The sequence below is a fragment of the Thermobia domestica genome, chromosome 1, assembly GCF_964235325.1.
Source record: "Thermobia domestica chromosome 1, izTheDome1.hap1.1, whole genome shotgun sequence".
Taxonomy (NCBI): domain Eukaryota; kingdom Metazoa; phylum Arthropoda; class Insecta; order Zygentoma; family Lepismatidae; genus Thermobia; species Thermobia domestica.
In genome coordinates, this window is record NC_137454.1 from 234,690,766 (window position 1) to 234,715,679 (window position 24,914).

At 31.9% G+C, this 24,914-nt stretch overlaps 1 protein-coding gene across 2 annotated transcripts in view; it reads right to left on the reverse strand.

Annotated features, from left to right (window-relative positions):
* Positions 1-16,616: 16,616 nt before the first annotated feature.
* LOC145694670 (uncharacterized) overlaps positions 16,617-24,914 on the reverse strand; it is an 87,551-nt gene continuing 79,253 nt past the window's right edge. For both annotated transcript variants that reach the window (XM_081771162.1, XM_081771154.1), the window contains exons 3-4: positions 22,789-24,203; positions 16,617-18,339 (exon numbers count right to left, since the gene is read on the reverse strand). In XM_081771162.1, the coding sequence (XP_081627288.1) occupies positions 17,862-18,339; positions 22,789-24,203 (1,893 nt within the window). In that variant the 3' untranslated portion in view covers positions 16,617-17,861. The remainder of the gene's footprint in view (positions 18,340-22,788; positions 24,204-24,914) is intronic.

Below are 24,914 nucleotides of genomic sequence, written 5' to 3' on the forward strand. Positions count from 1 at the left end.
CGAGAGTAAAAAATAAAATAAAATAAATAACAGTACATATACCAAAACTAAACAACGAATTTCTTTCAAATTTATCAAAAAGAATTTCATTAATTTACATGTTTGTAAGGTATTAGTTCTGATCTAACTTGATTTTGTTAATTGTTTTCTGGACCCAATACATCATCACCATCATCACCCTCACTTTCTTCTTCTTTTGCTCTTTTTCAACTCTTCCAATAATATATACTTACGCACACACATACACAAACATACGAACACATGTACAAAATATATTATATATCCAAAAAGTTTTCCGAAACAATCGCAACTACAATTTGAAGTATCTCAAGAAAAGTTATTAGATTTACAAAACAAAACACAACATATTTCAAATGTCCGTTTTTTGTAATTTATATCTACAAATTAATAACTTATTTTTAGTATTCTCTCGTCATAACCATTGATCTAAATAAAACAATAATGATATAATCTTCTGAAAAATCTTCACAAGTAATTTAGAGTTGAAAATATCAAAGGGGAGAAGTAGGATGCCAACATGCAGGAGAAAAGTGCCTTTCAACAGCATCTCTGACTGGTATTTTTCTCTGTGTGTAGTTGGTGTCTTGGTCGGTGTCTTGCTTTTCTAAATTATTTGGACTGAAATGAGAAATTAATAATGAAATCAGTATATTTTTCTTTTGGAGCAGTGGTATTGATCATGACGGGAACAAATAAACTCGATGCTGACGTCTTCATTAAACCTTAATTAATAAATAAAAAAAAAATCTTTCGTGTCAAAACATATTTGCCCTGAAAGAAGGAAATTATTAATTGTCTACTTTGAATTATTCAAATGATATTAAGGGGTTCACACATACCTTTTCAAACTCTGATTTCTACGAGTTATATTAAAAAAAAAAACCCTTGGTAGTGGTGTCGGTCTTTGTGCTTATTGTCATGACGTGTATAAAGAAAATATCTTGCTTAGAAAACATAATATTCTTCTCATACAACTAACTGAATAAATTTATACTCCATTCATTACTGTTGCAAACAATTCCAAGCTAATTTAAGAAACCCAACTGATGCATGGTTACAAATATTAACTTGGATTAACCTTGGTAAATGTCAAGCAAATAATAATTGCTGAAATTTTCAATGAGTGCTCTTATACGTGCGCAGAACGTGAAAGTGGAATTCTAATTTCCGATATTTATGACAATTCTTCCAATGGAGTATGAAAGTATTTTGTAATTGATATCCTTAAAACGAGGTGTATGTAAAGAAAAAAGAAGACCTATATGTTTTTTTTAAAAAAATACAAGAAAATGATAGAAGAAATTTATTCTGATTGATAAACAAATACATATCTCAATGTAGTCATCATGAACCTCCAGACATTTCTGGTAGCGTGGCACAATCACAGCCAGGCCAGAATCGATGCCTAAAGCACTTTACTGTCATTGAAATGCTTCTATGCAAGCCACTTTTTCAAGTGAAGAATAAGGAAGAAATCACTGGGGGCAGTCGGGGCTGTAAGGAGGATGATTGAATAGTTCCCATCGAAATCTTTGAATTATCTCAGCAGTACAAGCAGCTATGTTTGGGCTGGCGTTGTCATGGATCAGAAGAATTCCGGAGCGTAGCACTTCTCTCAGTCGATTTCGGATGGCACGTCGCAGTTTATTCAGTTTTTGGTATATACTCTACTGTAATTGTTCGTTTTGGTTCCAAGAATTCCTAGGATCACAAGAATCAGACTCTTTTGGTCCTAAAATACAGCTGACATGATTTTGTGAACTGATGGTATTTATTTGAATTTCTATGTTTTAGGAGAACCAGAGTACCGCCATTGCATTGACTGCTGCTTCGACTCTCCAGAATGTATAACATACAGGTTTCATCCTCTTTCTCTATGTGAAAAAAGAGGTCATACCCATCCTCCTCCCAGCGAATCAAAAAAACAAAAAACAACAAAAAAAAATCATGTGCAGTTATCGGTAATTGCATATTTTTTATTTCTTGAAGAAGAGTTTTTGTTGTATACATTTATATCATAACAATTGCGGCCATGAGTTTTGATTGGGAGTTACAGTTGATGCTATTGAAGAAGATGACACCCATCGAAAATTTCGGCAATCATTACGTGATTGACGTATACCAAAGTTCATCCAAATTAAAATTTCAAATTAAATTTCTGTGTTTAATTCAATAGTATGTAAGTTTGTCCTTGTTCAGCGATTGCTGTTATAACTGAACACAAACTTCTATATTGTTTCTTCAAATAAATTTCAGATTTTTATTTTAAGTGATTGTAAACAGGACTTTATGAACACTATATGCAGTGAAATAATTTAGTCAAAAATATGCATAAGCACTTTATAATAAATTAAACATTCGCATGTAAGAAAGATATATCGAAATTTTATAGGAATTAACAAGTTTTAATTTTTGTGCAAAAATTGGAAATGAAAATTTAGTTTTACTTTAAATATTTTTCTTTCTTTTTAGCTAAAATTTTCCTCTGTAACTGTTCCATAGGTAAAATATTTTAACTATTCTTCATACGTTATGTATTTGACGGTTAATGAAGATTAATAAAAAAACAACTGAAATTATTCGAGAAAAGTGAAAGTTAATATTATATACCTCTCTTGTGAAGTTCAAATCTGATTTTGATGGCTAAAATCTGGGAATCAAAGACCTGCACACCTAATATAATTTATGATTACTAAGCTTGTCATTGCCTACCACCATGCCAAGTTTGATAAAAATTGGGTGAGTTTCATCTTTCGAGTTTTAGTGAAATTTCTTGATTTAACTGAGTCCAAACCCTTTTTGGTGGCGTACCAGGCTCGCCAAAGTCTATGACCATATCAATTTTGGTCAATATCGGATGAGTTTAATCGAATGTCTTAATGACATTTCTTGATGTTACTAAGTTTAAACCCCTAATTTTATGAACAATAATTTGGGAAGCAAAAGTCCATAAATCATATTATTAACCATATATACTAAATACGCTGAAGTCTATAACTGTACTAATTTTGGTCAAGATCAGATTATTTCCGTCAATAATATGCGTTATACAAAAATGCTTTGATGATCAATAACTCGCGAATCAAAGGTCTGTACACCACCAAAGGTCTGTACACCATAATATCTCATACTGAGCATCCATGCATGCCAAGCTCGTCAAGATCTATAATCATATCAACTTTGGTCAAGATCGTTTGAGTTTAATGAAATGCATCGTAGTGAAATTTCTTGATGTCACTAAATTAAAACCCAAATTTGACGCACAAACACTCTGGAACCGAAATCCCGGTCCACAACCACACTAATTTTGATCCTAATTGGATGTGTTTTGTCGATAGTATGCGTTATAAAATATCCTTTCATTAAATCCAAGTCCAAATTTGATAGTAAATAACTCGGGAACCAAAGGCTTGCACACCATAACATTACACATGGTAAAAAGGATATCCCTAGTTCGTACGTTGTGGCTGGGGGTGGAGCGAAGGGGAATGCGCTGATAATTACACGATTCTTGCTGCAGTAACTAGAGAAGTTGTTTCTGCTAAGTGGTCACCCACTGCGAGGAGCATTTTGGCATGGAAAGTTCGAGAGCGAATGTAAGTGACTTATCTTTCGACTGTTGCTTTCGATAACATAATCTATAAATAGCATATATTTTTTCATGGGCCTGCGCAGCATTTATGCCTTTATCAAAATAAAATGGTAGAGTGTAACGCAGTTTTGAAAGAAGTTCATCCATCTTCACTTACTTCAACTATCAGCTGTCAAACAACGTTAAGCTTGCCTCTCTGCGACTCACATATCCTGAGATTTGGAAAACTAACGCCATCTCGTGCGAAAAAGCCTCAATACTTTTGGACTAGAGTATTTTCTGATTTTTTTTTAATTGTAAAGTTTTTGATCAGAGATTCAACCATTATTATAACAATCATTACCTCTATCATTACTATTATTATCATTATTACTTCCTCCAAAGAGGTTATGTTTTTGATAAAGTGTGTGTGTTTTTCAACTGACGTTGTAAAGAAAGTATACAGATCCACAGACTACATACAAGTTTGTCCTGCTTTTATTTAGGCTAGCAGAGGATTTTTCCTCCCTTCGATTTCATGTCCCTTGGGGAAAGGCTACACTCTCTGAGTGCTCTTGTTATTATTGTATATCTGTGTGTATTTTTTTAATTTAAGGTTGAGATCCCTTCTGTTGGCCCTAGTTCTGTTGCAATATTTGCAGTATTACACCATATGGGACATGGACCAAGGTAAATTTGAGTATATAAAATTTCAGTGGTGCCCCCTTTTCTTAATACCCTAACCATGTGGTCATTTTGCTTAATGGTTAATTCACCTCTTACATATTATTTGTTGACAGTAGATATGTCGTGTCTGTCCTTGTTGTTGAGGCTCTGCTAGAGTTACTATTGTAATATCATCTGAATGATTGTCATCGTTCTCCACAGTGTTCGAGATACTTTGTTTTCCAGGTTGACCTATCGGATGTACATGCTGACAGGTATGTATATGCAACCGACGTGTTGTAAGAATTCTCTGTATTTGTTATAAAGGTTTTCTTATGAAATTGTTACATTTCCTTCTTTTTGATTAACAGTTGATCCGTTAATACAAGGGTCTTCCTTTCCCGTGCCGAGTCTGCAATTTATGGTATCAAAGTTAAAAGCAGGGCCGACTCTACCATATGTGCAACACATGCATTTGCAAGGGGCATCAAGCTTCGAAGAGCGACAAAATCTGTCATAACTATATTATTTAAAATAAATATTTCTTGTTGGAAACAGGTTTAGTGATGGTGGTAATTAAATTTAGTAAGCTAAGCTTTTAGTTGAGTACTACATTCATAAATCATGTTTAGGTCGTAATAGTTCAAGATCACATGATCAGTGCTAAAGCAAATGGTCAAACAAATCCCAGCATAAATTACTTTGTTGTCAAATACAAAAAGTCAATTCTTGAACAGTAGTGAACACCTGTTCCATTTACTTTTGATATGAAAACTAGTCTTGTATTTGTCACAAACAAGTTCCTTATGATTGAATATGGAAGCAAGTTTAAAATAATAATAATAATAATAATAATAATAATAATAATAATAATAATAATAATAATAATAATAATAATAATAATAATAATAATAATAATAATAATAATAATAGATGTAGAAGAAAAATCAAGAAATAAAGATAAAAGAGCTAGTTTCACTGGAATTGTAAATTGATATATTGAAATTGAAGTTAGATATCGAATTCTATAAAAAGGATTACCATGTTATCTCTGCAAGTCTGTTTGCTTTACCTTTCACTAAGATAATAGATTATTATTTAAAGAAAACTAACACAACGAGATTTTTATTTATTTATTTATTTATTTATTCATTTAAATCCGCTGACTCCAACAGGAGAATCCCAATTACAGGAGTCTTACATAAAATATTACATCTATGTTGTCAATTTAAAACAAACACCAGAATAAAAAAAATACAAAACATAGAAAGAAACACAAAAATAAAAAATATAAACACGCACAAGAATGCCAACATATATAAGTATTCATGTTTCGCGACCTATTACCATTACCTCCTACTATTATGTACTGCAATTTACAGACAGGGGTTTACATATACTCCAAATTTACATAAGTTTCCACCAAATTACAATAATTTTTCACTTTACAACTAAAATCCAAATCACATATTTTTACTAATTTGTTGTATGCTTCACACATTGCAAATAATGGTGAATTTTTATATTCCACTGTTTTGGGTATTTTCTTTACGAAAAGATTCCTATTTCTTAATTTACATGGGGTAGCGTTAAAGCATATTCTTTCCAAAAACGTACTATCATCATTTAATCCATTGATAATTTTATATAGGAACATTTGCTGGGCTACAATCCTTCTGTTTGTTAATTTGACATAGTGAAATTCCTTTAATAACCACATATACGAAATTTTTCTCTGATATGATGAAACAGAATATTTTTTGAAATATAAGTATCTTAAAAATTTCTTTTGTATTGCTTCAATTTCATTTTTTTGTGACTTACAACTTGGTGACCATACTATTGATGCATACTCTAATTTGCTTCGAACTATTGAATTATATAATATTTCAATAACTGATAAATCATGGATATTTTTTGTACTTCTTATGATAAAACCTAACACTCGATAAGCATCATTCGTTATATTATCAATATGAGTTTTAAATGACAAGCTATTATTAAAATATACACCTAAGTCTTTAGCCTCATATTTCCTTTCCAATTCAACACCATTTAAGTAATATTTACAATCAATATAGCTCCACTTTTTAGTTATTATCATAAATTGACATTTTTGTAAATTTAGATACAATATATTTTCAACACTCCAATTGTAGACTTCCGTAATATCGAATTGTAACATATATTCATCATTCTTATTTTTTATTTCTTTATACAATTTTAAATCATCCGCGTACATTATACAGTTCGAATGTTTAATTTTAGACGGTAAATCATTTACATATATTAGAAAAAATAAAAGTCCTAAGTTAGAGCCATGCGGTATGCCAGAACTCATTTGATAGAAAGAAGACTGATGACCGTTGTATGAAACATATTGTTTTCTATATTCAAGATACGATGCCACTAATTTCAAAAACAACAAACTCAAACCAAAATTGGACAATTTATTCAATAAAATATCATGATTAATTTTGTCAAATGCCTTTGAGAAGTCAAAGTATATAGTATCCACTCTATTTTGATTATGCAATGCATCCTGTACATCTTCAACAAAATTAATCAGATTTGTAACAGTTGATCTACCTGTAAAAAATCCATGTTGGTTCTGATAAATAAAAGACTTAACGTGATTACAAACACGTATATAGAGTATATATTCTAATACCTTGGCTGGAGCAAAAATTATTGATATCGTTCGGTAATTTTCAATTTTATTTTTTCTCCGCTCTTAAAGATTGGACTAATACGAAATACCTTCCAGTATTTGGAAACACCTGTTTTTTAATCACCAAATTATATATATAACATAAAGGACGCATTAAAACCTCCGAGCAACCCTTAATAATATAAGATGGTATTCCATGTATTCCACATGTTCTCTTAGGTTTTAAATTACGGATAGCATTTTGATATTCTGTCACATTTACAGGATCTAATTTTAGTGTACTATATAATTGAGAATAATTGTTTCTGTCATTCACTCTATAAGTTGATGGAACCCCAGATATACAGCTTTAAAATGAGTTGCAAAACCATTAACAATGTCTTTATTAGTACAATATTCCTTGTTATCTAGAGTCATAACATTGGGTGCTACTTTCGTCACTTTCCTGTCTTTTATAAATGACCAGAATGTACTTATATCATTTCTAATATTTAATTCTGACTCATTTACATATTTTTTATACGCTCCTTTGATAATTTGTTTCAGTTCTGATCTTACATTTTTATACATCATTGTGTTATATACTGAGTTTTTCTTATGCTTTCTATAATATTCTTTCAATTTTACTAATTCAATAATTTCTTTCGAGAACCAACGTGGATATTTCTTTTTCTTATTTAAAGAGTTCTTAGGGATTGTTATATCAAATATTGACCGTATTCTATTGTAACAATATTCAACTGCCTCCTCTACATCATCTATTTTCTCTAAGTTACTCCAATCTTCTGTTTGGATTATATTATACATTTCATATAAATTTGCTTTTCGAAAGATGTATGCAATTATTGGTTCACTAAGTCTACCACTTACTTTTGATTTAAGTGTTATATCTACAAGTAAAGCCGGATGATAAATATCAGGTTTTACAAGAGCCTCCTCTTTATTTACTTCAATAGGAAGTTTTATATTTGTTAAAATTAAATCAAGGGTCTTTCCCTCACTATTTTTAACATTATTTATTAGCTTTAAATCGTAGAGATTTAAAAAGTCAGCCAAGGCTTTATATAACGAACCTTTCTCCAGTAAGTTCGTATCTGGACCTCTAATTTTCGGTAAATTAAAATCTTCTACTATAAAAATATTATCATTTGCTAAATTTTTCATAATTTTATATTCCTCAAATATTCTATAGAAATCATAATAATCATCTAATCTAGAATCAGGCACGAAGTATATCGTTACAAGAAAATAATTTTTTTCTTTAACTACAAATTTTATGATTAAAAGCTCCAAATTATTTGCTACTTTCACTTCACTGGATATTATCTCTCGCCTTATAGCAATCAATACGCTTCCCCCTCCCTTTCCAATCCTATCTTTTCGGTATACTTTGTACTAATTATTTAATAATTCTGCATCATATACGCCTTTCTTTAACCAAGTTTCCGTCAGAATGATTATATTATATTCATCACTAGTTGCCAAAAGACCTTCCTTAAATTCATCACACTTAGTATTCAGCCCTCTAACATTCTGATAGTAAATAGAACTCGAACTACCTTCAGACATTCTTTACATCAATGACGAAATGTCTTCCTCTGATTTAATTACAAACACATTCCTATCATCCCTAGTTTTCCTCAATTTAATTACACCTGAATGGTCAACCCATAAGAATGCATATTGTTTTTCTCTCTGCAATTTTCTTGCCTGACCAAACAGACGTTTGCGAAATGACGTAAGAGAGTGATTGATATATATCACCTCATTATTCGCATAACCAACTTGACATGCATTGAAATCCCTTTTTACTTTTCGTTTCTCCATTAATTTATCCTTAGTTTTACGATGAACAAATTTTACAATTATGCCTGCAGTTTTCTCATGAGGTCGTTTCTTCAACCTATGACATGCTTCTATGTTTTCTTCCCTGATTACCACATCTAACGCCTTTCCTATATTTTTAACCACCTCATAAGTATCTTCGTTCACTTGTTCAGGCACACCATGAATTTCCACAGCATTTCTTCTCCCATATTGTTCCTGTTCATCTAACTGAGCTTGCAGTTCCCTTACTTGCTTTTTTTCAGTTGTGCATTTTCGGACGTTAATTGTTCTATCTTCTCTAAACACTCCCCTAATTTCACGGATTGTTCTTTTACCAAACCAACATTCTCATCAAGTTTTTCATGTGTAAGGTTTAAGGACTTGCCCAACTCATTTTCAATTCTAACGTTATCTTTCTTTAGCTCAGAAATGTCTGCCTTCAAATCCTGCAAGAGTTTATACATGTCTGCTAAACTAGGAGTTTCGCGATTTAAATCATTCCCACTCTGCATGCTTTCCGCTTTTCTTTTAAACACACTTTGCACCGCCATTCTCTGTTTTCGTCTTTCATTAATTGTACATCTACTTTCTTGAGTTGCGCACACTTGATATGATACAGGTTATTACAGTCTACACACTCGACTTTAAAGCTTACATCCTGTCTTGATAGGTTCTTATGACATTCACTACAAGTACTCATGCTGGTTTCGATAGATAGGTAACCTCAATATGCTCCGTGTAAAGAAGTTTCCAACCCTGAGTATTTTCGTTTTTCTTTTGTTTGTTTTGTTTGCTGAGCCGCGCAGTAATGCGATACAAAACACACTTCTCACTTTAGGTTCGTATTTAATTATAGAAATGCATATCAGTACTTACTGCGTTCCTGGAACTCGTAGTTAGTTTACATGTTGCAAAAATACCCATGAGATACACAAAATATAGTAGGAGCGAGGTTCACCACAACCTCATCGAAACATTGCCAGATGCGAGTGCACTTTCTCTCTCTTTCATTGTTCATGATGGGGTAGCATACTTAAAATCATGGCTTTTAAAATTTGTTCTTTCTGAGAAAGGGGAACCGGCAAATGATACCATTGCACGGGGCGACAAATTGACTAGGACCGGCCCTGGTTAACAATATAGACGTGGTTAACGGTCTTCTCACAATGTAGTACGAAGCCGGATACGATTGTGAGATAAGATGAGAGCCATGGTGATTTCCGTGTATAGATAGATGCATACTTTTTCCCTTCGTGGCATGCGGTTCCTGCATGCAAATAATGTTCAGTTTGTTCCTTCGTTGCATTTCATACTGATTACTAATTATTACCTCATTGTATTTACTTGTTCGAATTTTATACTAGTCCCACAAACTTTACAAAAGTTATGTTTAGATCACTTTTTCCTCAAATCAATGCACATTCTGTCATGTCACCTTACAAAATTTTGATAAGCATTCTATATTTAATTTGATCATTCTTCTATTAAATACTTTTTGAAGTATCTCGTGCTGAGCTAAAAGATTGTTTGAGGCTAGAATACTCATGTCCACTTCTTCAGTAGTTGGATAGCCTATTATACTTTCTTTTTCATGTATTTTTTAATTTGTTTCAATAGAATTTCTTATTCTGTATCTAAAATGCTGTCGTGAGTATTTTTTCTTTCTTTCCGCAGTCCTGGTAGTTTTATTGTGTCATCCAGATGTTTATTGAAAGCTTATAAGTTCTATTTGTTCTCTCCCTCTAATGTAATTGTGTATTTTTTTTTCTTTTAGTTACCACTACTACTACCAATAAGGTATAAAAGTATTAACTTGCAAAGCTATAAGTAATTTATGTCTTATGTATGTTTCACAAAACTGAGAGCCCGAGTTAATAGATTTTACTGTATTATGTTACTCATTTTAATGTTTTTCATCTGTATGTGTATATATAACAATTACGTGTAAATGGTGCAAGTTAGGAACTTTCTGAAGAGAGAGACAAACTTTACTGACATAGTTAAATAAGAGAAGATATGTAACAAGAAGGTTAGAAAACTTTTCTTCAGTAGCAAGAATAAATAAAAGTGGAGGCTCTTGGGGGCTGTCACATCGGTAAAAATTACAAATTTATCATTATGAACTAAGGAAAGAAAATTCACTTAACGTCCTACGGCGCAATGTATTAAAAAAAAAAAAAAAAAAAAAAAAAAAAAAAAAAAAAAAAAAAACAGGACATAAAGTAAGTTTTTTCTCCTTAGCTAACACCAATAAAATTAAGTGTTTTACTGTTATGACTTCCCTTAAGAGCCGTCACATGAAAATAGCCTTAAAAAAGGCACAACGTAAAAAAAATCGAACAAAACATCGTTATTATTGATTTGAAATTTAACATATCATTCTACGCAGTTCATTTCTAGTTGAAGAATTCGTAGTTTTGCTCCTAGGTCATGTGTTTGTAGTAGACGACATTTTGTCCGTGAGTTTTCGAGAAGTTCTTAGATTTCCTTCTACATGCTAATTCTACCAATTCTTTAAAATAATTCACTTGCACATTATCAGGTCTTCTTTAGTCCAAAAGGTATAAATGAATATAAGAGTGAAGTAGATTAGGGTCATATTTCGTCTCTATAAATTATTGCAACGAGAAGATTAAACTAAAGATTTCATTCATATTGTTGACCAAATATACTTCTTAATCGGCTTCTTTGTTCTGTGAAAGCCATGCCAATAAAACAACTTAGGAATAAAAAAATACTTGTAACTCACAAGTAATTTGACTCCAAGGAGGATTCATTTTGAAATTATCACATTATCTATCATATTATCTATTATTATTATCTTTAAATACACGTGTATTACTCTAACTTTGGAGATTTCGCCATTCAAATGATATAATATCTAGATGTTACATTAGGCGAGGACATTTTGTGACCTGTCAGGCAGATTTCTTCATTCTGTCAGAAGGAAAGCATAACATTCCATGTTGGCAGCAATCCCCAGCATTCCCAGCAGTACTTCAACCATAGATAAAAATATAATATAAGCACAATAATTTCTAAATTTATGATACTCATATTTATTTATTTATTTATTTATTCAGTAAGTCTAGATAGAGTAAATAAATGAAATTTGATACTGAAACAAAACAAAATGTAGACGAAGAATATCAATAATTTAAAACAATAATTACAAGACAATAAACGAAGACACTTATGCGGATGTACAAAAACACAAAGCGCACTTGCTAACCATTACTTCAATCATTAACTCTGTAGCAAAATTGTACCGTTGGTTAGCCCATTATATCTAGTAATAAGTCTGTTTAACAATGCTTTTATTTTTTTTTTAGCTACCCTGGTTCTGGAAATACTCATGTAAAAAGACCTTATGTGCATATGGTAGAATGTGTAAGTATACGAAAATATATATTACACAACACTCTGTCATATTTTATTCTGCCATTTACTATTCTATATAAGAAAACAAGATCTACACCTTTATTTCTATAATTGGAGATTTGATGAACGCATATAAAATATCCAAATTAATAAAAGACCAAGGCAAGGCATTCTGTGGCATGTTGGTCAAAAAAGGAAGTCCCATGTACATTTTCTTCAAGTATGTGGCAATCCATTTTTCCAATAGAACAACAATACTCTAATGAGAGGGATGTGTACGATTCATAAAATAATCTCAATACATTAAGTCATGTGATTTCTGTAAAACGATATAACAGATTAGTCTTCTTATGGTAGTAACAGTTATATAATTTGAATGTTGTGCAAAAGTGAACTCAGCATCAATGAAAACGTGTAGATCTTTATAGCATGAAATCAAGGCAATATTATATTTTCACTAAATGTTGTCCATTCTAGCTTTGCAACTACTTATAACTTACATAAAAACAATATCTGAACATAGCAAACACTTATTGCTATGTAGCTAATGTGATTAATAAAGGAAATAATATATTATCAAAACTGCAATACATATTATTAATAATAAGTATTTGCTTTGCAAACATATACACTACCAACAATTCTTCGATACAAATCAACTAAATCCGTTATTGGAGTTCTATAAACGTTGTCCTTTATGTATTTTTAAATTAAAAAACATTCAATGGGGAAAGATCAGAAGATTGTTGATGCTGGTGAAACCAACATACCACAGATGCTTGAAATATATGATATGAGATTCAATTTCGTTCGGACGTTTGTAAGGCAACATGTTTGACTAATCACCATAACACACACGACGAGATTTACTGATCACCATAAAACCTTGTTGAGTTGTTTTGTCTCTCTCTCTCTTTTTTTTTTCTTCTTTCCTACAACTTTGGGTTAAACGTATTGAGTTATAAAAGTTCTCTATGGGTATAATTGGACCCAGATAACTTGTACATATATAAGTGTAAGTTTTTTTTTATTGTTTTCTTTCTTTCTTTAGAGAGACCATCAGTGAAACACATATAGTAAGATTCAAATTCAATTTCCGTGTGTTACTCCGGCTGAGTAGATTTCAAATATATCATTTTGAAGAGCAAAGGCACTGTTCTTTCATTTTGCTTATCAATATTGTTTACACTCATCTGAGAAGAGAAGAATATCTAATGAAGTGTTGGCGAATATGCCAAGTAGATCGTCTAATCATTCATGTGCAATAAAAAGCCTCTATTAGCCCTAAACGCTATCTTGTGAAATAAACCTGCATCGGAATAAAAACTGATGAAGATGCAGCGATCACAGATCTTTAGTAGATTTCTATCTTCTCTAATAGATTATATGCGTTTCTATTTCTAGTCTATATACAGTATACATACACTACCTTTGATGCTTATTTCTAAGACTTTTGTTTTCTATTGCTTTCTCGAAAAGTACTATTATCTACTATTAAGTAGTTTTTTTTTACAATTTATGTATTACTTTAACTATTCTTCAGTATTACTTATGTTCATATATGTTCTACTTACTTGTTTAACTAGTTTCTTACGATTATTTGTACATATAATTTTAAATAAACGTATAATCTTATAGTATGAATGGAACATATTTTAATTTTTCTGAAAGTTTTTAATTTTTTTCAAGAAAGACTTCATGGTGTGTATGATGAAGCTGAATGATCCGTACAGTCCCAATTTAAAATTATCTAGAAAGGAGGTTTCTTTCTGTTATAGAACCGAATGAAACCTATGTTGTTGTTTTTTTCTCATTGAGTGTCTGTACTTTACTACATAGAAGCAAATCATATGAATGCTCTGGATTTAAAACTTCACTACGCAATCACAAACTTTCCATATATCAAACACGTTCTATTTGAGTAAAGGAAGAACAGTCTCCGGCTCCCTTTGGATCCAAGAGTGGGCAATTTACGCGCATGTGAGCAGAGGCTTTGCGCATTCCTTATATTTGTATTTCACCTTTTACGCATACTACACGTGAAAGTAAATTGCTACTTAGCTTTCACTGCGATTACCGTATTTTACGGACTATAAGGCGCACCTTAATTTTTAGGCATTCTTTTTAAATACCGTGACTTTTTTTTCAGTTTTTCGCAGAGTTTACGGTCTGTATATTCTAGTTTGTGGCTCTGGATTTGTGATGGCAGAGCGGAGGGAGACAGTGTTAACAAGTTTGTGAATTCCCGCAACTCATGTTCGTCGCATCGTTGCACTGCTGCTGCCGGTTGAATCCAATGATGCCATCCATATAGAAATAGGTTTCCTGCATCATTGGACATTTTTATATTAATTTCGAGTATAGTACGCACCAGAATTTTGGAGGCAACTTTTCGAAGGAAAAAAGTGCGTCTTATAGTCCGTAAAATACAGTATTTAATTGTACAGAAAGATGCGGTTTTAAGTAACTCTAGGTGAAAATTGTCGTTCTTTATATTAATATAAGCAAAATATCGGATTCTTATTTCATTACATATTTCTTGTATTTTACTATCCTCAAAATAAGAGGTGTAGGACTTTTCTGAAAAATAGAAAATTAACAAATTTACCAAAGTGATACATAAAAAAATAGTACAAAAGAATGCAAAAACTATAGAATGACCGTTCTTTCATCTCCGTTCTTCATAATTTGCTTAGAAAATATTTTTCTAAGGTGTTTTAACTTCTTAGGTTCAATTATTGTCTTTATTTTTATTCAAATTTGTAATATTGTTGAATTGATGAGAGCAAGTTAACTTATTGGGTGTTGGTCCCAAGCCTGGGCAAATTGTATAATGAAATGATTAGATTTCATGTAGTAGATGTATTTAATATGTCCGAAAACAAGTTCAAAACAATTGTCAGGCAATGACTTCTGCATAATTAAAAGGCGTATATTTGTGTATGTATAATAATGCATATATAATAGTGTCTGTTAGATAATTATGTACACAACACTGTAACTGGGCATTAAGCCTGTTGCTTTTTCCTTATAAAATAAACAAATTGTGAGGGTTTGTGGCAGGAAGGGCAACCGACTGTAAAACTTTGCACAAAACCATGAGGGAATGACAGAAAGTTATACTGATGCAAGGGCTAGGGCATACCCCACAGGTGACGAAGATTCATGTAGCCCAACGGTTGTGAGAAGTTGGCAAGTGTTACTGGATCAAGAATGAGTTTGGTTAAAGACGTTACTCCACAGCGAGGAAAGGATGATCAGATTGAGAATGGGGAAATTAAATGTTGGGCCTATGAATGGCAAGAAGATTAGTGAATATGATGGAAAGGAAAAAAGTAAATGTTCTCTGCCTGCATGAGACATAATAGAAAGGAAGTAAGGCAAAGAAACTTGGTGAGGGATACAAGCTTTACTGACGTGCATCAGATGAGAGAAAAATGAATGGTGTACGTATCATTATTGACAGGGAGCTAAAATATGGAATGGTTATGATGAACAGAAAAAATGACAGAATTATGAGTGTGAAGTTGTAATAAGTAGAAAGTTGACTAGCATATTATGAATATATGCCCAATATGTAGAATGTAGAGACTAAGAGATTATAACTTCTGGATGGGCATGGATCAAGTAATGATGAAAATACCAGATGCTGAGAGACTAATTATAAGAGGTTATTTTAATGGTCCTGTGTGAAGAGGTGGAAATAAGAGCAACTTACATGCAAAATAGAGCATAAACAAAAGGAATAGAAAAGGGCAGAGAATGTATAACATATTGTGGAATTTGACTTGACCTATTTTTAAAAGGAGAAGACCAAACTTGTAACTTAAACGTGAGATTAGGGAAAGTCAAATTGATTACATTATGTGTAGAAGGCAACTAATGAAGGAAACCAGAAATAGCAAATTGATAAATGGAGAAAGTGTGGAAGCAGAGTAGAGATTATTGACGCACTGGGTGATGACAGATTGCAAAATCAAGAAACCCCTGTGAAAAGTAAAAAGAAGAATAAAATGTGGAGATTGATGGAGAAGAAAATAAGAATGGAATTCAGCGGAAGGGTACTAAATGAAATTAAGATACTAGATGTAGGAATGATAGAAGTTGAATAGAGCTCCTATAAGAAGCATTGCAGAACACTTCTTGGGGAAGCCATTAAGTAAGGAATCATTAGAGGGAAAGGAGGCTGATTGATCCCATATAAACATAGCATTAAGACACTGTCAAAGAAGAATTTGAATTGCTAGGTATAAATATTTATCAATACCCTTACTATTCAAATAAGGATTTGAAAATGCAAGAAAACTTGGAGAATTTTTTCTTGATCTAAGTTCATAATCTCTTCTTTCGTTTCTCTAATAATTAAACACAATAAAATTGTGCATTTTAAGCTTTAAAAAAGTTTGTGGGGGGTTGAAATTAAAATGAATCAACATTTTTTTTTTACAAAAATATTTTTATTTTAACTTAAAATGCATTATTACATAATTTATTTACACGTATTCACAAGTACCACACATTTTTTAATAAACCTTTACTTGTTCTTAAAAATCACACTTTGTATACTATTGAGCAAATACTATAATTTGTTGTTATTATGTATCCTTATGATGTACGTGCATATTTTCTATTAATTTAAAAATATTACATTCAAATAATATTTATCATACCCTCGTATAAGAGGATTGTCAGGAAAGAATGCCAAGAATCTAAAATTCAGACACAATAAATGGAAAATTATTATAGATAACAACTTTATTTTACTTAAACTTGATTATGTTGGCAACAGCTTCCACAAACACCACGTTAGTTTGTATTTATTTTATGAGGAGAAGACCTACTCTATATCAGCAACAAAATTAACTATTACTATTCTAACATATGTACAAAGAATATATGTTTCTATTACTCTGTTTGCATAGTTGTACAAGTTTGTTTTTGTTCAGTAGCCTGAAAATAACGATATAACAAACAGTTATTTACAACAAAATAGATGAAACTATACATATTCAGTTAAAATAATTACGTGGCCTTGTTTTCACAATTTGCCTCAATATTTGGGTACTTTGAAACAAGTGTAAGAAATTGTTTTATATTTCTGTCAAATAGGATTAAATACGCTTAATTATAAAATAACTTAGTACAACAATCATGTGTCTTTTTTTTTAAATATAATATCGGATTCCGCAGGTAAATAAATAGGAATTTAATGAAAATGAAAACAAAATAATATTATGATGACGATGAACAAGATGAATTGCAAAATTGCTATATCCAAATAAAAGCAAACTTAACATTTTTTGTGAACAAACAAATAACAATAATATGAATTTATTAGTCCATTGTCCATGAACAGAATAAACGAAGTCAAGTGACTAGTGTACGTAGATACTAAGTATTTAAAATATTTATTCAATTTTTTTTTTGTTATATAGGATTTGTACTTCATTCGTATAAAGAAAAAAAGTACTAAATATATGTGTAAATTAGGAAACAAAACAAGAAACACAAAGTACTTGAATAAAGCTTTAAAGAAGTTTCAGCTATTCTTGAAGTTGTTGTCGTTGTATTGTAAATTTTAGTTAGTGCACTTTCAAAACTTGTAACAGGCATATACAAACATGTATTTTTTTTCGTTCCCTGAAATAAAACAAAGTAGTATGATATGCAATAAATAAGAATGCATAAATGGTCCTAGTACTTTTGTTTGGATTCATAACCAGTTCAATGCTCAGATGCTACGTGGCAAACACATGATGTTGGGAATTTGAATACTCGAACAGCTGGGCACACATCGGGTGTGTCCGGATCCCAGGCTATTAGATGATGATGTGTGTAACGTTGAACGCATCGCGATTTAATACCACAGTCTGCAAGGCTTTTGCAGGCTCCTCCGGGATTCTTGCACATGTCCATTGCTACTCTTTGTGGCATATCTTTAGCTTGCAATACGACTAGCCACTTGCCTCCAACTTCTCGAGCATAACCAGGTTCCAAATAACGGAATTCAGATTCACAAACTTGAGACTTCTTGGAACCGTATGAGGCCCATGACCAACCATCGCGATTTCCTCTTTCTTTGTTTGACTTCTTGCTGCTACTCCTGGACTGCGAGGTTGGTGAGTCTAAGGTATCCGGAATTGGCACATACAAGGACTCAAGTAAAGCTTTGCAATTCTTTATTTGTTGAGCAATTTGCAGGCTAAAACAAAAATAAATAAAAGATTCAATTATGATGTAACCATGAAAACTCAAAACAGAAAAGCCCTTGTCTTACAACAATCTGAGTGTTTTAAAAAGGAAAATTCAATTGTTGGAACTTACCCTAAGAATAACAACTTAAGGAATTAAATTGGCACATGATTATAAATATTCATATGGACTAATCTTGGTATACATGTCATTTAACAATTGCCGAAATTTTCATTGAAAACTTCCATCTTCCTCAGTAGGGTTTACTTAAAGCATCTACAGTAAACTGATAACATCACATGGCATCCGTCTTTGTGACAGAAGTATCAATAACAAAAATGTTCCTTCTAATAATAAAATATATAAAAAATACCTTGATATCATCAGTTAACTTACACTCTTAAAAATTTGAATTTTCATAGAACCACTTTTAAACTTTCCTTGATACTTCTATATCACTACGATAGGTGTCACATGTTATGATGAGTTGACTGTAAAAAAATTAAGAAAACGCCGCTGACGAAGATGGGAGATCGCATTGGAAATTTCGTAAATCATCGTAATTCTCAATCAGCACTTAATTTGCTGAGTGAAATAACAGAAAAATAATTAAATCAACATATATATATATATATATATATATATATATATATATATATATAAGTAGCTCTTATATGATAAAAAGGATTAACAGTAGTTTAGTTGTTAATGGTAACGAGTAGAAAGTTAAAAATAATTAACTAAGCATGATCGTTTTATAAATTTGTAAGTGTAATATATTGAATAATCTTAATACACTGTATATGAGAAAGATTATGTTTTGTAATACAAGTAAAGAATGAGGTATTTTAGTTCTAAATGAGGTGCTAGTCTACATACACAATATGTATCTTACGATCTAGTAGCTTAAATATTTTGCAGTATATTCTAACACATGTTTTATTTCAACGATATACATATTAGTGTATATTCTATTATTAGTATAAGTAGTATAACACTCTGTAACAATGGCGAAATTGGAAAAGGGTAGTCATAATCAATGGCTGCTCTTGAGGGGATATGACTCCCGTAAAAATTGCAATTTTGTCACTACACACTAAGGGAAGATATCTTAGCTGGAGTACTAAATGCTACATACAGGAAGTAAGACATTAACTAAGTTATCTTCCTTTAGTTTGTATAGCGATAAAATTGCAATTTTTACAGGTGTGAGTTTCCTCAAGAACTGCCACTGATCATAATAGAAAAACTTGGTGTAATGTTTATCTTTCACGATTTGATCATTTTGAAGTTGAGCCAGAATTTACTAATATATTAAAGTAAATAAAAAGATACAGACACACCAGAGGTAAAGGGCATATGATAATAGTTTGTTATAAATTTATTTGATGACAATTTCTTTAAACTTGAAAATGATTAACTTCAAATCAAACAGTCACCAAAATATTAATATTCCTGTAAATTTCCTTCATTATTTGCTGAACAAACGCACCCTTGTTTGTGAAAATGCTAGCACGAGAGTCGAAAGCTTTCGCCAAACACCCGGTTATTATTTTGACTTGGTCTTTCTTTATAGGGAAATGAAAAGTAAATTGAAACATCCCGTAAAACTCATTGGATAACGAGATTATCACAAAATTCAATATAGATGTCTAAAATATTGGAAAACTTGCAGATGTATAATAGGCTTGACTAATTAACTAACTCGTGTTATACTAACCGGCGGGTAGAATTGTAGAATTAAAACTACTGATAAAATAATAACTGATTCCTAAATAAAACTGAGATATATTAACAATTACTTTCGTAATGCATATGAATTTAATTTAGTCACATAAACTGAAGCAATAAACGCCAACATTAACAGTGGAAATTACTGTAACACCTATTTTCCATTCTAATAATACAAATAAAACATTGTCAAACGTATGAAATGATACACATTTTGTGACCACTGTAATAAATTCAGTTTCGGCTATGGAAATAAATTCAGTTTCCAGGTTTTAAGAAAATGTACTACACATTAGTAAGTCTAGTAAGTTTTGAAATATGGCAAAACTAAAGGGAATGTTAAGAAAAGTGAAAAATTCCGTTCGGGAAGTTTTGGAATTATAAAAAGTTCAGTTCGATATTGTCCATATGTTGACTCATATAGATTTTTCTTTATGTAATATTAATTATACGGATATTACAGGATATGAGTACACAGACTAATATAAGGTAAATACAATAAAAAGAAATCGTAAACATATTTATCATCCTGTTGCATGTTTTGGACATCATGGATTATATATTATTGTCTAAATTATAATTTAGTAGAATTATGTGCCCCAGGACTCCTCCTAACTGGTTGAAATCTTACATCTGTGCAGAATAGTACTATATGAAAATCGGTAATAATACTTGACTACTCCAATTCATTCTATAAAGAAGTCCCTCTTGGTGTTACACTGTTACTCATTCTTTTTATATTTTATGTGTAAAATGAGCCGAAATTACTCGAAGTATAAATGAAACCACAAAACTTCTTAACTTAACAAATTATTTAAAGAATAGGGCTAGGGCTAGGGCTTGCACCTCTTTGAAACATTATTGACCTGGAAAATAAACAATGACTCACAAATTAACAAACATAAAATCTCTCATCAAGTTTAGCAAGAAGAAATACACGAATATCTTTTTAAAGTAACAATAAACTACGATACGTTTCACGTAGGTATTTACGATAGCAAATTCTTAAAATATAAACATAAAATACGAAGTTACAAAAACTCATTTTTCTGTTTCATAATATAGTATAAGTAAAATATTAGTATATGATATCTCAAGACTTGTATTCATTTTGAAACATTTAAATCTTTAATAGTGTTTTATTAGTAATAATAGACATACTCAAAATTGTTCTTAAAATAATAGAAATTAGACTTATTAAACATACGGTTGCTAACTCTGTTCAAGCATTTTTAGATTTTTCTCAATCAATCCGTATTCAAATCGGGCTTTGAGTTAATCATCAAAACTTCGCAATATAAGATTAAATTTCTATTCGTATTCACCTGAATGTCTATCTATATATAGCATGAAAGTTAACGCACAAATGTATGATTTATCCTTTTCACTTTAAAACTTAAGTTAACTACCCTATGCAATAAGATGAACTATCCTATCATTTCTAAACAGATGAAAACAGTTCAAATTGTGAAAAGTAAAGTTCATTTTTTAAAATATCAAATCTGTAAATTGTATTTAAAATGTTTCCACGATTCATGACAATCATTCATTAAATTTTCTTGACATATCTCCTTAAAAGTAAATATGTACGGTACTTTTGATATCTAATACTACTTCTTCCTCTCGGACATAACCTCGATTAAAACACGTTATTATTTTATAAATTATTCACTTTCTATACTTATTTTAGTTGCTAACTTGTTTTAAATGCTTCAACTAATTTTTCTCAATTGAAGGGTTGGATGCAAGAATCAGGTAAGTCCACTTTTAGAAATTTTTCCGGAGCTGCCTATTTCTTATTCTAACTTCACGATGAACACTGTATGTAGGTACCTCCTTTACATTATAACACTGAATATAATCACCGAATCCACATGATTCTTGCGCACAATGTAGAGTAATCTTTTCCTGCTGGAACATGTGAAAATTTCAAATTCGCTATATATATATATATATATATATATATATATAAAAGGACCTACCTGGTTCTTGCATCCAACCCTTCAATTTTACCTTCCAACAATTGTAATAACATAAATTATATCTGTGCATCATGACTTTCTTCTATCTATAAACATTCTTACAAAATGTAATTTTGAATAAAATAAACTTCCTACAATTATATGTCCTATAAAGCATAATCCACAATATGTAGAACCAAACCTATATTTTATATTAGTTTTTCAACCTACTTGAATTGAATTAATATGTTGAATCCTTTCAGGGCCGCCCATATATCATGGATCACCACCGTTGCTAACTTCGCTTTTGGAAAATAGTCAAGTAACAATTCGAAAGTTGCTGAATTTTTGTATTATCAATGAGTGTTTGGAAGTTACTAAACCATATTTCTTAATTGTAAATTTATTTAATTTAGTCTCTGGGACAGTAATGGTTATTTGTAGTTGTCAGGAATTTTAAATTCAAAGAAATAATAATTGAGTGAAGAAAACTTTATATATATTGTTTTCTCACTAGCTCCAAAAGCCCAGCCCCCACATATGTCAGGGTTGCTACTTTCCTATGAGTGACCTGGTAAATTACTTCACTCTAGAAATCTGTATGATAGATAGCAATAAATTTTGTGTATTTTTAGTGACTTCTTCAAGAACTGTAATTTTGTGTGAAATCCTATTGTATTTATGCTCTTGACAGAATCACATGATCGGTGGCAATAAATGTAAATAAATAATAAAAGAACAAAAGTAATTAGAGAAGAAATACTTACGTAGGATATCGCGGGGGAGAAGCACAGAAGCCAAAGTCTTCGGCTCCGCTGCAGTCTTCTGCCAAAATTTCTTTTAATGTTGCCTTCTTACCACCAGTCTTCAGAGACAACTTAGTGGAAATAGCTCTTGCTTTCTCTGTAGTACTTGTTTCAGCCAGAGTTGGTGCATCGACTACCCTGATGATATCTCGAGATGAGGACACAGAGCTATCAGTTGGCGGTCTGACACCTACGAGAGGCAGAGACTGTGGACGTGGACTCACAGCTGCTGCAAGTTGATTTGCGTTGGGAATGCCGAAGGAAAGCTGATGTGTGGTCGCTGATGTTTGAAGCTGTGGAATTCTGAGCTGGGGTGATGATGTGAATGGACCCTCATTACCGAAGACCGGAGGTAAGGGTGGACTTGGAGGAGGGAAAACTGATGAAATCTGACTGCTTGGTGTTGATACTCCAAGATTTCCAGGTTGCTGGAAACCAATAAGAGGTACATTTGGTGTTGTCGCTAATTGTGTTGGTGGTACTTGTGGACTGGTTATGGATGGACGAGATATCGTGAATGGCAATCTTTGTGATAATCCTGATCCTGCCTGCTGTTGATGATTTCCTTGAGGTTGGCCTTCAAAATTAGGTCCTTGTACAAAAAATAAAGGTTCTTGCGGACGGTTTTGGTTAACAACTACTTGATGTTGCTGTTGTTGAGTAGGAACTACTTGCTGTTGATGTACAATTTGTGGACTTTGCTGCTGATGATGGTGGCTGACTGACACCTGAAATTGTTGTTGCTGTTGAGGAGATGGTATCTGGAGTTGATGTTGTTGTTGTTGAACAGGTTGATGCTGTACTAGAGCTTGCGCCTGGGGTTGCAAATGAGGTTGTTGATGCTGAGATGCGGATTGTTGCAAAGCTAGATGCTGAGGTGCCTGTTGTTGCTGATGAACCTGTTGTTGCTGATGAACCTGCTGTTGTTGATGAACCTGTTGTTGCTGATGCACCTGTTGTTGAGGTTGTTGTTGATGCTGAGGTGTTCTTGTTCCTGCATTAATAGGTCTTCCATTTGGTTGAACTGGAGAGAAACCACCGTATTCAACTCGTAAAGGTCTATCCTTATCTTGAACAGGTACAATTGCGTTCGGAGGAGGGAAAGGTTTCTCTGGACGATTGAATTTTCTAGGAAATGATGGGCGTGCCATTCTAAATGGCCTTCTAAGTGGAGGGAAAGCAGTTCTTAATGCTGGTTTTGGCTTAACTATAGCATTTTTGGGTTTTAGAAGTGGCGCTCTGTTTCCGCCAGCTACTGCTCCTGTAGAGAATCCGCGGGGCTCTTCAAGATAGCGTATGTAGTTTTGTTTCAGTTCGGAGTGAGCCTGTGCAAATATTGTGGCCCATAAGACTACCACAAGTAGACATAATAATCTCTGAAACGACAAGAGAATAACATAGCCATTAACATGTAGTCACTATCATAACATTTATAAATTTAAAATATTTAGTTATCATTATATCAAGGATAGCATATTTCGAAGTACAAATTGAAAACACTATATCAGTTCCTGTAGCAGTAAGATGAATAAAATGAATGTAGGAAAGGTAAGGCATTGTAATTCATAACAAGTGTAGTTCAGAATATGTTGGAAAAGATTTAGAATAATGACAGTTATTGAGTTTGGGAATGATGTGAGTTCATTTTTGATCTGTTGTCATTTTGTATACAGGATGGTAAGATAATATTATAAACCATCAAAATTGAGATTCGGACTCAGTCAAATTTACTCAAAAAGTTTCTGTAAGTGCTATTTAAAACATAAAACATGGAACTAGTCTTTTGTTATACGTTAATTTGATCCATGAGAAAATAAATGGTGGGATGGTACTTATAATAAAGATTTACTAAAGAAAATCGATTAAGAACAATCTTTTCTGAACAGGGAAATTTACTAGTTTAAATAATTAATTTTTTCTTTTCAGTTACAAGTAGTATAACAGAAGTGACACACTAGCATTCCTAAACTTAAAAAGTTCAAAGTCCTCTGGCAATTTACTAGCAAATTGTTAATCTATAAGTAAATGTGAGTTTCTACCTGATAACATCACTCAATAACTACTAAGGCAATTAAAACAAATTGGCT